Source organism: Patella vulgata, chromosome 4 (assembly GCF_932274485.2).
Source record: "Patella vulgata chromosome 4, xgPatVulg1.2, whole genome shotgun sequence".
Classification (NCBI taxonomy): domain Eukaryota; kingdom Metazoa; phylum Mollusca; class Gastropoda; family Patellidae; genus Patella; species Patella vulgata.
The window spans coordinates 75,020,808-75,037,163 of record NC_065882.2 but is presented as its reverse complement, the minus strand read 5'-3'; the positions used below and the strand labels follow the sequence as shown (position 1 = coordinate 75,037,163).

The 16,356-nt window shown below is 35.2% G+C and overlaps 1 protein-coding gene across 7 annotated transcripts in view; it reads right to left on the bottom strand.

The window, feature by feature from the left end:
- LOC126819279 (transient receptor potential cation channel subfamily M member 3) overlaps positions 1–16,356 on the bottom strand; it is a 194,069-nt gene that overhangs the window by 155,114 nt on the left and 22,599 nt on the right. For all 7 annotated transcript variants that reach the window (XM_050547244.2, XM_050547243.2, XM_050547241.2 and 4 more), the window contains one exon: positions 4,849–4,953. In XM_050547244.2, the coding sequence (XP_050403201.2) occupies positions 4,849–4,953 (105 nt within the window). The remainder of the gene's footprint in view (positions 1–4,848; positions 4,954–16,356) is intronic.

The following is a 16,356-nucleotide window of genomic DNA, read 5'->3' as shown; positions in this document are numbered from 1 at the left end:
AGCCAGAAAATGCTCAAAAAATACAATGGCTGTGGTTCGTCCATTAGAAAATTAACACCTTGTTTGGACCATTGTGGGAAGAAATGTCATTAAATTTTATGCGCTTCTCCCTAAGCATTAAGACAGCCATTATGTAAGTTTAACGACCTTATTTGGGCATCTTTATAGTGTCTTCAGAACATGGAATTGACAAACATGATAATATACATCAAGACAGCTCTCTTCACTGACACACAGAGTGACAGACAGTAAATATATTCGGATCTAACAAACCTCATGTAATGATTTTTTTCTAATAGAATCTCCCTGACAAGAGACCTTCAGGAATATTTAGCACCAAATGGAGGTTTTATGTTAGTTGTTTGAAAGCTAATGGTTATTTAATACATTAAGGATAACTGGATTTATTTGCCAGAGAAAATATCGGGCATGAACAGCGAGGATCTTTATTTCTGAAGATTTTCAATTTCAATTAATGAACCGCAGACTACAAATTTCTTTTTTTATTTGCACAGAAGTTTTTCTACTATCCAATGGAATGGGGTTTAACGTCTCGATAACGCAATACTTTGGTCATTAAGAAAATAACATTTCGATATTTGATTGGATAATATTAGATTGATTTTAGTGCTTAGCCAATCAAAATTGAAGTATCTACTAAAATTTGGAGTTTATCTTTAGTTAAGATTTGGAGAAACAGGACCCTGGATTCCAACCTGAGATATTTTAGTCGAGAGTCTAGATTCTAGTGGCCTTACGGCTCAACTAACGCATCCCCAACCAAACAAATGAAAAGTGGCACCAGCTTATAAAATTTAGATTAAAGGTAAACCGATTACTTTGAAGGAATGAATCCTGCGCTATTTTAGTTTAGAGTTATCTGGATAATCTGAGTATAAGTTCTAGAACGATTCCTTAAGTTAGTTTACTTTCTAGACACCTTCGTTCCTAACACTGATCTGTGGTGAGTATCTAATTGATTTGTAGAATCCACCAATGACTGTGGTATGACTACTATTGTCTAATCAAGGCTGGACTAAATAGTAATTATTGAGTCGGGTATGACTACCATTGACTAATCAACGCCAGACTAAATAGTAATCAACTCTAGAATACTAATTATCAATTTCCCGGAAGAGTTCAACAATGTTGGCATGAACTGAATCTAACACCAAATAGATCTAGAGTGTTTACCCACAGCCCATTTTAGCTAGGTGTCTCACCATTCCTTTTCTCAAAAACACCATGACTGCATTGTATCTAAATTTAAAAAAAAAACTATTCCTCAATGCTTTACAAAATTGTTACCATGAATAAGGACAATTTCACTAGAAAAGGATGTTACGTTTTAATCTATGTGTTAAAATGGAAACTGAACAAAAATTAAAATTCTCTTTTCAGATATTAAGATGTACAGGCGTCTGCGCCATTACTAATTTTGTACATCCATTATTGTAGCAAGTATTTGTGCAGAAATGAAATGAAATGGGGTTTAACGTCCTACTGTTCTGCTCCGAACTGGGCTAATGAAGACCGGCATATGCCATACAGTGTGCTATGAGGGAAATTTTGCCTGGACAGCGGCACTACGGCTTACTCTTATATCAAACTCTGTCATGGGATCTTTTATGTGCATGCCAATGTGTATACTTGACAGTTAGAATTCGATATAAGAGTAGGCTGTAGTGCCACTGTCCAGGGGTATCATATCTGACTTTTGTATGTGATAGGATGTAATTTTTGTGCTTAAGAATCAATTCCTTTCCTTTCACTGATGTAATTTAGGTTATAATTTCCAAATATAAATAGATAATATCTGATTCTACAATTATATGTGTTAAATTTTAAGATGCTTGCAAATCAATAATCAGTAGGCTAGAACAATGAATCTGTCAGGGTGTAACAAGAGTTATTTCCCTTTAAATGTGACAGATTCTATCTTGAAACATGACACAACCAGCTTTTATATATTGATTCAAAATTGATTACTATATGATAATGAAATTGTTGTGTATAAAATATAATAATCTTATTCTAAATATATTACTAATATTGATCTCAATATGAATTATATTCTGGGGATCACGTGGCTAAGTGGGTAAGACGCTAGCTCGCTAGCCTGGAGGTCGGGTGTTCGATCCCTGCATTGGCCGAGAAAGTTCATCCAGATTTTCCGGCGTGGTTCTCCCTTGTCAGTGATGCAGGACGGAGGGGCTGACAAGGAAAGCTGTCTAGTCGTTCGGATGGGACGAAAAACCGAGGTCCCGTGTACACATTGGCGTGCACGTAAAAGATCCCTTGGCAGTTGGAATTCGATATAAGAGTAGGCCGTAGTGCCGCTGTCCGGGCAAAATTTCCCTCATAGCACACTGTATGGCGTATACCCGTCTTCATTAGCCCAGGTTAGGAGCAGAACAGTAGGACGTTAAACCCCATTTCATTTCATTGAATTATATTCTGGTCCATTATTGGCTGTTTAGTCAACTCGCAATATTCCATTCAGCAGGATATGTTTCCAGATGTGTAAAACAGAGAGAGAGAGAGAGAGAGAGAGAGAGAGAGAGAGAGAGAGAGAGAGAGATGGGGTTTAACGTCCACTAGGTCATTTCAGGACTAACATATGGTTCAATTTTATTTCAAAAATTTGCATGCGAGTAGGGGTCTTTAGCAGTGGGAGGAAACTGGACGAAACCAGAGGATCCGGAGAAAACCCATGAGGTTGGACAGGCGGCCCTACTCCTTGTCACCTACAACCGAAATCGAAACCTCACCAGTTGACCCATTGACAGACCTTATGATACAACATGCACGTGCTAACCATTCAATCCCCGTGTAAAACAAACACAGGTTTTGGTGCTGCAGTATCATGGTGTGTTTCAGTCAAGTTAGTCCTGTCTGGAAATAAAACACCAGTCACAGATGATGTCAGGCTAAAATTCAAACTTTGTAAGCCACATGTCCTCTAGCTGGTGTTTGTCATTTTGTAGGCTCATGGGTTTTCTCTGGGTCCTCCGGTTTCTTCCCATTGCCAAAGACCTTTACACGCAAGCGAATTATTGAAATAAATTTGGACCATGTGTTGGTACCTAAATGACATAGTTTGTGTTGAGTGGATGTTAAACCCCATTTCTCTCTCTCACTCTGTCATTTTGTCGAGTACACATTTGTCTTTTTCTCTTCTGATGATATCATTCATGTTACACATCAACTTAACATTTCTCACCACAGTTTACTTTCACAAGAGTTACTTCCCTTTTACCATCAATCTTACAATACTTTTCTGCACCAACCAGGCAAATGTAGGTGGACCTATGCAATGCAGTGTGCTCTGAGGAAAATTTTGCCCTGACAGCAGCACTAGGGCCTACTCTTAACAATATGCTTAAAACACAGGTTGTATTTCATTTTGCTTTTCTTTCGTTTCTTTTTTAAAGTTTAAATTGTTCTATTTTATATCTACTGCAGGAAAGCATTTGGGAGACATGACAATTTTACATGCACAAAATATATGAATGTCATTCATTCTCTCTTAGTGCATTCCTTCTTTTGTTGACATGTGACAGCAAGAGTTTTATATATATTCTCCTGTCAGGGTTTGCTGAATAATGACAATACAGTCGAATGAATCGTGTGATAAACAAATGTTTAATAGGGAAAACCCCTTCAAACTTTTACAGAGTAGATGGGCATATTCAGCAATTTATCTCCCTTGCTCACTGTTTGGACACAGCTCAATAAATATTCCTACGCCGTCACCCACGAAGGTAGGGTGAACGTTATTTTTAGTCGTTCTCCCCCTTTTTCATGGCGATTTTTGTTGACTTTTTGATGTAGAATCGAAGACAAGGGTTTGAAAATACATTTTCTGCCAGGTTTTGGTGAATATTCATGATTTTGAGGTGGAAGGATACAATGGTTGCGAGGTTGGTTACATTTAGGTTGAAATGTAGAGCCGCAAATTGCACGTTTATTGGTCTTTACTTCCAGTTTGTGTATCTCAAGTTTTCCATGGTGAACCTCATACATGCTTTTGAGCAAGAGGTTGCCACATGTTGCTCCATCTGTGGTAGAAAGCATTCTGCCCAACGAAAATTGGGAAAAAAGTTAGAACCGGTCTAAGAGACGAGAATTAACATTAAAGTCAGTGAGGAAATCATTGCTGATCTGTGGCCGTTTCTGGCCAGGATATAAAATATTTATGGACTAGTAATGGAAAACTATTAAAATAAAAGTACTGTAATTATGTAGATTTCACCAGACCTGATCTGGTTATGAAAAGTTAAAGGGCATTAATTATTGAAATGGTCTGTTAATAAAACACAAGCAGCTGCGTCTGATACCAAGCTGAGTGTAAGGACCATATAAAATTATGTGTGTGTTAAATAGACATATATTTTTGTATCCAATGAATATTGAGGAAAACATCTGTGCCAAATCATCTTTGACCTGGTTTCACTGAAAGACTTGTGGTTCTACTAAAATATCTTGTTGTAATAACAAAACCAATAAGGCATTAACCTGGTTATTAGAGACTACATAATTGATGGCTAACAAGATAACAGTAAGTGTCAAACATTTCAGAAGCCGGCTTAGAGAATTTGTACTGTACTAATAACAATTCCTGAAAAATAATGGTTCTACCAATTTTTAAAAATGTTCAGCCCAGCTTTGAGCTAGTTGAGTGCTAGCTTTTGCCTCGGAGTTGTAAATTCTACCAATATGATGTCCATAGGCACACGATAAATGTACCCTCATCGAAACGTCACTTGGTATTAAACTGAGTAATTGTGTATCCATAAAATTGTACCTTTTGTTAATTACTAAATGTCAATCAAGGAAAATACTTACCATTTGGCGAACTAATAGAGCATTCTCAGCTGAAGTTGTTTGTCCATCTTTTACTTTAAGGTTGGAGGTTTGGTTGAAGGCCATCCCACCTGCTGAAAACCATAGCTGAAATTTAAAGAATAAAACAATTAAGACTAACCTTTTTTTGTCCAAATTAGGTTGCTTGATGGATGACATACACGTACTGTGATCATGATGTTCATGAATTATCGATCTTGAGAATAAGGTTTTATGTTAATGTTCCCCCACCTACTGTCAAATAGCAGTTGACCTGGGTAGATCTGCAACTACTTCTTTGTTGCTTAATAACAACGTTTCGTAAAACATACAGGCCACGGTTTCACAAGGCATTCTCAGAGTTTACTTAAGAAATTTACCCAACTTTCAATCATTGTTTATGAAAAATATTTTTGATCCAGAAACACAAAACTTTGCACATAGTTTCTTATCGATGTATTTGATACATTAAAACAACAAAAAGTTTGATAAAGGGCTATATTTTAGTTAAAATAAGGCAAACAATTTTGTGTAAATTCTTAACACAAGTCCAAGAATGTTTTGTGAACTCGGGGTCAGGTCAAGTTTTCAGTGTTACGAAACGCCATTATTGAATAACAGAGAAGTAGTTATTATGTCCATTATATACCTTGTGTTGTCTTGAGAATATTTAACCTTTCTTTTACCTGTCATTTAAGGAATTGAGCTAAAGATTATAAGGTCCGTCATTGAGTCAAGTGTTATCATAGTTTGCACAATATTTTGTGAACATTTTTACATAAAGGTGGGTTGTCAGGCAACAAAATATACACCCACAGCAGCTGAATCTTCCATGCAATCCACAAAAATTGTTGCATTGTTAATCTTAAGGTAAAAAAACCCCAAAATCTTTAGGGTCATAGGGTCAAATAATTAACAGAAATTAGACAGCTTTGTTTCACTAATTTGAGTAATTCACTAATTCAATTTCATACAAATTGGATGATAACTTTTTTCGTTATTATTCAAAAGATTCTATTTTATTTAAAAATAAAACAAGGACCTGAACTCTAATAGGAATTAACGGAACTTATTGAAATTCAATCAGCTTCTTCATTTCACCAATTTGAATAATGCAAATGAATTTCATAGAGACTAGAGAGAGAGGGAGAGAGAGAGAGAAATGAGGTTTAATGTCCACTCGACACAAACTAGGTCATTTCGGGACTAACATATGGTTTTAATTTTATTTCAATAATTCGCTTGCGCATACAGGTTTTTAGCAGTGGGAGGAAACCGGAGGACCCGGAGAAAACCCAAGAGGTTGGACAGGCGACCCTACTCCTTGTCACGTACAACCGGGGATTCGAAACCATGCCAGTCGACTCAATGACAGACTTTATGATACAGCGCGCGCACGCTAACCATTCGGTCATCCAACCCATCATAGAGACTGGATAGTAACTTTTGTTGTTAAAGTATTCACAAGATTCTAGGCTTCCATGAAATTACTGGAAAGTTTTGAAAAATTCATCTCACTCATGTAAGCAACATATAAATTTTAAAAAGATCACATGTAATGTACATTTAGTCTGTAGAGTGTTCACAAGACGGAGACAACAGCAATACACGCCCACATTTCCATGTGACGAATCAAAAATATAAAACTGCCATTTAATTTATAAACTAACTTTGTTTCTTTTGTTTATGTGTCCATTAATAGTGACCCCCGTCAGTAATTTACACATGGACAAACACTTGTTCTATGAATACACGACTTCCAAGACCAGAAAACAGGAATAGAAGACATAAAGACAAAGAGGAGATGGTGTATTAATCGGTTTACAAAAGAAACAGACAACAAAGTAGATAATAACATGCTTCTTGTTATTGATGAGGATTTTATTCACGGTTATTTTTCCATCTCTGATAAATGAGTGGGTTGATCTTTTCTTTTCTATTATAATAAATAACTTACATGTACATCAAAACCACTTGATTCTGAAGAAGAGTCTATAGATATTTTTGTTCTCAATGAGTAAAAGAACAAGAATGATAATAACCTATATTTGTAAATGATTGAAATGTCGAATCAGATAGTATTTTAGTGAGAGTTAAATAAATTATATGTATACCGGTGAATAAAAACAACTTCTGTGTCAATTGTTGGTATGGGTTACAAATATCACAATAATCTGAAATGTCAAAGGATGAAGCCATCCTCTGTCCAGAATTAGTTTAACCGCCATTGGCTATTTGATAGTATAAACCACACTAAGTTAGTTCTCATCTCTGTACACTGTTTGTTGTGATATAATGGTTAAACCATTAATGCTTCAGTTCTGGTATAATGTTATTAGAAATGTGATAACCATCAGTTAATCTCCCTGTATGGTTGTTGTGGGTTCGTTTGGTCATTGAGTCAAGTGATTTGGTTTTGATTACAGGCTTGTATACAGACTTGCCTGCCTAACCTTATGGGAGTAGAGTCGCCAGTCCAACTTCGTGGGTTTTCTCTGGGACCTCCGGTTTCCTCCTTCTGCTAAAAACCCATACGTGCAAGCAAATTATTACAGGCTTGTATACAGACTTGCCTGCCTAACCTTATGGGAGTAGAGTCGCCAGTCCAACTTTGTGGGTTTTCTCTGGGACCTCCGGTTTCCTCCTACTGCTAAAAACCCATACGTGCAAGCAAATTATTGAAATAAAATTAAACCATATGTTAGTCCCGAAATGACCTAGTTTGTGTCGAGTGGGCGTTAAACCCCATTTCTCTCTCTCTCTGTATACAGTAGTTTTGCCCACATTACTTATCGAAATGTTGTGTTATATGTGCACAAACCAGTAATTGTTTTCTATATATAAATTGTGTTCTGTCACCCAGAGCTGGAATCTTAATTAGATTTTGATTCTCCTCTTCTTTCAGATTTAGTTTCATATGCCTCAACGATTGCTTTCCAACAATATCATGTTGTGCTAGCAAGGGATATTTGACAGCTGGTATAACTGTTTGAGACATGTCTAAAACCATCCAGGTAGCAATTACCTGGTGAACACAATAAAACAAATTGATCATATCTACTAGAGAACGACAGTACAGTATATAAAAAGTTTTTACTGGGAAATTGGGCTAATATCACATCTGTATCTGTATGTACTAAGTAAAGGATACGCATATATAAAATTTGCAATACATGTACAGTATAGCGTAACTGACACTGAAAAACCAGAAATGTCACACAGGAGTTATACTTTTAGATATGGTATAATTTTGTGTACACAGCGTCTAGGTACATAAATTTATTGATTGTATCAAATTGAGCACCATCTGTCATAATATTCACAAAGAATAAGATCTACTTCACAATCATAATATATACCGGGTACATGTATATATATGTAACAATATATTCATTATCATAAACACATGAATGACTACAAATACCTACTTAGTTCTACTCATTATCATAAATATTGTGAATTACATACCGGGTATGATAAAATGGATAAGCACTTGAAACACATGTAACCGATCGACCTTTTTTTTGACAGATATCTATCAAAAAGCCTAGTATTTCTGATGTTCTGAAAATTCAGAATTCCTCTTAATTCCAAAATTCAGAATTCCTCTTAATTCCAAAATTCAGATAACTGGAACTCAATAACAACACAACCATACTTTTTAAAAAAGATTAGGTGATATTTTTTTTATAGTAGCTAGAGTGGGTATAATTCATGATAAACCTAAAGTCATTTTAGGGATTGTTCTACAATATACATTTGTAGTTGTATCACGAAATGGATATCAATTCAAAATGGTCCAATTCTGTTCAAAATTTACAAAGATATAATGAAATGAGAGAGAGGGAGAGAGAGAGAGAGAGAGAGAGAGAGAGAGAGAGAGAGGGGGGGTAACCTCCACTGGAAACAAATCAGGTCATCAAGGTCATCATTTCAGGACTAACTATGATAGTTTATATAACATTTCAGGTCAAAAGAAAGAACTGCAATATGTAGATTTATCTCTTGCATAATGCATGTTTAAGTTTGATGTTGGGTCTACATTCAATTTCCTAAGAAACAATGTTGCTAATTCTTCATATATTCCCAGCAGCAATTGTTACCCATATCTTTCAGCCTTGTCATTTATCTTACTACTGTGTTGCCAATTAGCAGAACACCTCTTAGGTGATTGTTATTGTTCATTTGATACTGCTTAAATCATGCGGACATGGTGCAGTGATTATGCGTCTCTAATGGGAAATATAAACAGTTATGTAAATCAACAATAACGTCTAATATATTCTATACAGGAGATGTTTATCAATATGGTAACCGAATATTTTAAACATTTTTCTTGGAATTCTTTCTTTAGTGATTGATTTTTGACAGTTGCTTAAAACGACCAAAAATAAATGAAATGGGGTTTAACGTCGCACTGTTCTGTTCCGACTCAGTTAATGAAGACGGGCTTACGGCATACAGTGTTCTATGAGGGGAAATTTTGACCTGACAGCGGCATTACGGCCTACTCTATAAATATCAAATTCCAACTGCCAGGTTTTTTTTACCCCATCCAAATGACTAGACAGCTGTCCTTTTCAGGTCTTCCATGATGCACCACTGACAAGGCCAAACCACGTCGGAAAATACTGAGGAACTTTCACGGCCAACACCAGGAGCGAACCCACGATCTCCAGGCTAGTGAGTCAGCATCTCACTCACTTAGCCACTATGACTCCCAGTATAAAAGTCTGTATTAAAAATGATTCTGAAGAAACTTTTTGTACTGTCAAATTACCACAGAAACATATCTATAACAAATCGGTTCTAGTTTTATTACATGTATCTCTGGAATTATAATCTTAATTCATCTGTTTATTAGTAGCTGTCTACATTCTAAGTTAATTACATAGTGTACGTTGATAATTAGAAGTAAGCCTGTCTAGATGTATAAAGATGTTACTACAGGTGTATAATGTGATTTGATATCCTTCAAGATGATGAGTCAGGTATAAAATTATGATAACGAACAGTCTTCAAAGGTGCAATAACCACGACTAGTCTTATTAAATTCTAAAATTATCTGATTGAATCGTTTCAAAACCACGACTAGTCTTATTAAATTCTAAAATTATCTGATTGAATCGTTTCAAAACAACATAATTACTGTATCATTACCTTTCATTAAAACAGAAATTAAATCATGTATATTCTATTTTGGATTCAATGTATTGCAGATCAATGTCAACGATAGTGGCTGCTATATTTCTTAGTTAACTTAATGTACCTGTAACTTTAATTAAGTCTGAGTTTATTATATCTTCTAGAATTAAAGACATCGGCCATGTGACCAGAGTTGACCACCGGTAAACAACTCTGTTTTTACTAAGCGGAAAAACCCAGGTAACTACTGAAAGAACTATAGGTTGCCAGGCAACAAAACATACACCCACAGCAGATCAGTGTTCCAACTAGTCCATATGGCAAAATATTTAGACGGTGTAAATATCGTTTTTGACTTGTAGACAATTCAGATGACTTAGCTTATGCTGGCATATGTTTCATTCCTGGAATCCAAACTTTATGGACGTTATTAATCATTGTCTGGCATTTCAATAAATTTCCTCTTAAATCAAGAGTTAAAATACATATGTACCGGTATCAATTGGAAAAAATATACCAAGAAAAAATCTATTTGTTATAAAGGAGCTCCTTTCCTTATCTTCAAATTGCAGCCGCAATTAGTAGTACACCTTTAAGATGATGAATACAAGAGCACTGAACCAAAAAGAACAAACGACATACAAAATTGTTGAAAAAGAATGCATTAAATGCCAAAATAAACCTGAATGTGATGTGTAGATTGTTTAATAATACACAATTAAAATGCCAAGGTGAATTAAACTCTTGGCTACATGGATATTTGTGTAACGCACCATAAACTTGACTAATATAATACAAACATGATCGTAATTATTTTCTCCAATTTTCTAGCTCAATGAATAAATAAATGATTGATATTTTCTTAATAATAGTCTTTAAATCATTCACCTATTTTTAGAATGAGAACAAACTTCCTGTAAGGGGACTGTGACGGCTATTCACAAAAATACAGGACAACATTTAATATCTTGAATGGAAATTAACATGTCTATTGATCAGTTTAAACAACCCCTTCACTTTGTAATAAACTATATGGAAAACAGTTAAATATATGTAGTATACAAGTATGTGTTATTACTCTATCCAGTTAAATGCCTCTAAAATATTATCTGCTCTCTGATTTGGGTTCCAAAAGAAATATGTCCAAATTACGATTTGATTGCATTTTACGAATCGATTTGTCTAGAGAAATGACTATCTGTTTTCAAAATTTTTTAACTCCACATAAAACTAATATAATAAACCAACTTTTGCTCCTTCTTTCTAATTGAAAAGTTAAATGACGGGAGGTTGTCCCAAAATAATACATCTTATCCACACTTTAATTTGACGACATCAAAGTATTGGGATCTAATTCCCGAAAGCTTAAACTATAATATTTTAAAGATGCAGTTACATGGATTTCATTGGTTGAGAGTTAAAAACCCTGTACAAATTCTAAACCCCTAGCCAATGAAAGGGCAGGATTCTTAAAATATTTCAGTTTAAGTTTTTATGAATAAAAAATGAAATGAAATGAAATGGGGTTTATTGTCCTACAGTTGTGCTCCGACTGTGCTAATGAAGATGGGCATACGTCATACAGTGTGCTATGAGGGAAACTCTGCCCGGACAGCGGCGATACGGCCTGCTCTTACATCGAATTCCAACTACCAAGGGATCTTTAACATGCACACCAATGTGTACACTGTATGCAGGACCTCGGTTTTCCATAAAATTCAAACGACTAAAATTATATCTACATTTGGAATTTAGTTCCTCTAATTCGCACAATTCATAATGTAAAAAATTAAATTATATATTGTAATGTTTAGGTTTGTACTGTAGATGACTGATTAAACTTTTATTAATAAGAATGTTATCAAAGGTAAGGTATTTCAGGTATTTAAGGTGTTCGACATGTTGAGTACCTGAACTGGTAATACAAATACACTGCACCCAGCCTACTATAATCTATTATAATCTATATATACATGTACTACCTGCCCATAAAATCAACAGGTATCTCATACATCATGACCAGCTCAATCACGAAGCTTCACTCATTTGGAAACAATAATAACCACATCATTGAAAATATTATGAGGGTTTCATTTTGTAATTTGTAATCCATAAGACTTGTCTTTCTTGAACTTAAATCAGTAGATATCAGATCATTTATCACGAACAAGATCACAAAATTAATTCTGATTTGGAGAGAATCATACTAATAAAGAAGGAGGGGGGGGCCGAGGGGGTATTTTCCTTTTTGAAATAGGAGTTTTACTTAAGGGTATTGAGTAGTCTAAGATATCAATAACTTTTGAACACCAATTTTATCAAGACTTTTGCAACTGCTAGACTTTAGCACCCTTTATTTAGGTTATCACCCCAAATAACAAAAAATGTCATATCTGTTGAACAAAACTTACAGTGCTAGCTTTAAAATGTGCATTTTAGACTGCACGTCCTCAAGATGCATAATTTGTAATCCATAAGAACAAAGTGAACCATTTTTGCGATTAAAATTGAAAATTATTTGCACACATACATTGAATTAATAACCTGTTTCAAAACCAGGAAGTCTAGCTACTCAAATATAGTTTGTAACTAAAGACACACGAGTCAACTTACTATAGTACTTTATCATGTGAATCATTATTATATCCTTTCATTGACCCAGTAGTACAATGACTTCTATACAAGTATAATATTGACGATTAGGCAGTTTACATGGCGTGCAAAATGAAATGAAATGAAATGGGGTTTAACGTCCTACTGTTCTGCTCCGAACTGGGCTAATGAAGACGGGCATATATGCCATACAGTGTGCTATGAGGGAAATTTTGCCTGCACAGCGGCACTACGGACTACTCTTATACCGAATTCCAACTGTCAAGGATCTTTTACATGCACGCCAATGTGTACAAAAGACTTTGATTTTCATCCCATCCGAACGACTAGACAGCTGTCCTGGTCAGACCCTCCGTCCTGCATCACGGACAAGGGGGAACCCACTGGAAAATCTGGATGAACTTTCTCGCCAATGCAGGGCCACCGTGACCACCTACATGGCTTGCAAATAAAATATGGTTTATCGACATCCTATATTTCTGTACCAACAAGTCTAGAAGACGAGCAAAAGCTATGCAGTGTGCCATACCTTCATCGGAGAGAGGAAGAAATAGGGTTTAATGTCCACTCGACTTAAATCAGGTAATCTCGGGACTAATATATGGTTCAATTTCATTTCAATAATTCACTTTGACAGTGATCAGAAACCAGAGAAAACCCATGTGATTGAACAGGTCTTCCTTGTCACATACAAGTAAGGAATCAAAACCACATCACTTGACTCAATGACAGACCTAATGATTTCAAGCGCATTTGTTAAACCACTATACCCCCTCCCTCCTCCCCACTTTTCATTGGATTCAAACAGTTAAGGATTCTTTTAAGTTAACGAGTACACATCCGAAGAACTCGAACAACTACATGTAGATGATTTTCTTTGCTCGAGTATGCAACCTGCAACATTGACAAGGGGAAACCGAGTCCAGAAGAACTTTCTTGGCCAACAATGGGATCAAACTTGGAACCTCTTGGTTAGTGAACCAGCATCATACACACTGAGCAACTGCAGCTTCTATGTGCTCCACTGTTTTTATAGTCTTTATGTACACAAAGGTGATATACATTTTATATTTCAGAGCCAAATTAAACAAATTTCTTAAAGCATCGAAATCAAATAATCCAATTTGAGATCAGATAGATTTGATTGTAGTATAACGGTTATATATATTTTATATTTCAAAGCCCAACATGACAAAATTTTTAAAACATCGAAATCAAATAATCCAATTTGAGATCAGACAGATTTGATTGTAGTATAAAGGTGATATATATTTTATATTTCATAGCCAAACTTGACATCAAAATCAAATAATCCAATTTCAGATCAGACAGATTTGATTGTAGAATAAATAATTTATCAATCCTATTACATTTTATTATGTACACATCGATTCACCTACAGATCACTAACAAACAAAAAATCATAAACTTATATCTCCCTGTTGCATTTCAGGTGCTGGATTCTTCCTTCAGAGAACCAATAATAAAAGGAAAGAACAAACAGAAGCAAAGATGAAACCCACCACCATACCGGACTAGAAGATGAAATGGAAGGAAGAATGGTCCAGGCCCCCACACTCACCAACAAACCCTAAGGAAGATGTGCACGGCCCTGCCATTCAACCGGACAAATCGACCTGACTGACAGAAACGACTTATATATATATCGTGGGTGGGGAGTCAAAAGGTCGTATCTGGCATATTTTGCGAAATTCACTTTTTTGCTTCTTCAGAATGAGGATTTTCTTGCGCATCTTTTCATCTAGTTGTCGTATTTCTAAGCCAATAAAAAGAGGTTTTATAGATATTGTTTCAAATGTCGTATATGGGGTGTTCCAAAAAAAAAAAATATTAAAAGTGAAAATGTCGTATTTTTTTTTTTAAAAAATCAACGTTGTGTCTAACCAAAGTATTACAATCAAACGAAATGTAGCCAGTATTGTTTTATAGTTAAATATGTATTATAGAAATTATTGTTGAGCGTCTACTGTGTGAATTCTATGAAACTGAAGCAGGTAACGGTGAATATTTTCCTGAGATACGTTTTTCTGTATAAAATTGCAAATAACTACCTTTCACTCTTTATTTCTGCACTGAATGTTGAGCTTGATACGTGCGGATAGTTACATATTGTTTTAATGGCTACACATACACTTTGTACAGAAATATTTAAGAAAAGCTTCAGAAATACGACATTTTACTGTACATACGACATTTTGACGTGACAGTTTTATTTGATTCTTAACGTCGGTGTGTTTTTTTGCTCTCGTGGAAAATTTCGCAAAATCCAAATACAACTAAAGCTTTTGACTCCCCACCGACGATATATGTACATACTATGTCTAAATGTTTATCCACGTTCATCTCTGTTTTGTCCCATATTCGTTTTGTATGTCTGTCCCAACTCGCACTCATCTCATTTTGCACTTGTCATAAAACATTTCGTCCTGTCTTTTACCGTCTTCTGTACATATATATAAATATCTAATAATTCCTTTTTTTACTAATCACATTGTAAATTATTGCACATGTTATTGTCTGCGATATCACCTCGGTGGAAGCGGACGTAAAATATAACTACCTCACACACATAACACAAATAACAAGCCTTACCTTTTACTTTCCATCGTTTACCATCACTACGTGATCAGTCCCTTTGCATTGCATTTAATAAGATAACTATTAAAATTAGACAGCAATCATAAATGACAACCAGACATCACATTTTTGGATGGGCATTTTTTAATCTACAATAGGTTTTGTGCCCTTGCTTACAAATTAGGCGCTCGAAATAGTCTAAACATGTCTACTGGCTGATCTTTGACCGATTGACAGACAGGTCTGGATAATCAAGACTATTTTATATGAAACATTGCAAAAAGCTGAGACAGAAACCTCATTTGGAAACTCACTGGTGTCTCAACTTAACAAATGTTTTAGGAACTGCAGAAATGTGAATTGGACAAAACCAAAAGATGCTTCTTGTGGTATAGTTAATGAAATAGCTAAATGAAATAAATTTTCTAAAGTTGTTGTACATGTACATGTGACAACCAACATTTTAAATATTTTTACTGTAATGCAGAATCATTAACATCAGATTTTTTAGGGTTTTAATATTTGATAGATAAGTATATTGAGTAGACAATACCACCCGCGATCCATTCACTTGTTTTTATGCATTTGTTGTTTATTATTTACAGGGTTTGTTTGTCTTGTTGGCGGTTTGTCGTCCGGTTATTATTTGTGTGTGGAGCAATCCTCCTGCACTATCTATTATAAATATTCTGTGTTGTGTGAGAGAGAGAGAGAAATGGGGTTTAGCATCTACTCAACACAAACTAGGTCATTTCAATAATTATTTATCAATATTTCAATAGTTACTTCCTTTAAAAAGGTGTGACTTTTTATTTTTAAAATATCAAACAACCCAGACTATAATATGTGTATATTTACATAGTTTGGGTGTTAGACGGGCGACTCTACTCCTTGTCACGTACAAGCGGAGAATCGAAACCACACCACTTTCTTGACTCAATAAGAGACTTTCTTATCTAACGTGCACACGCTAACCATTCGGCCATCCAACCCCCTGTCGTTCAAGAGACATTTGTTTCACTCTATGTGTATTATAAATTTATTTAAAATACATGTACATGTACTTTAATAAAGTAATAGAAAATGTCCTGTCAGAGCACTCCTTCCCACAAACTATGAATTAATTTTTCTTCAAAATACCACCACAAACCTTGC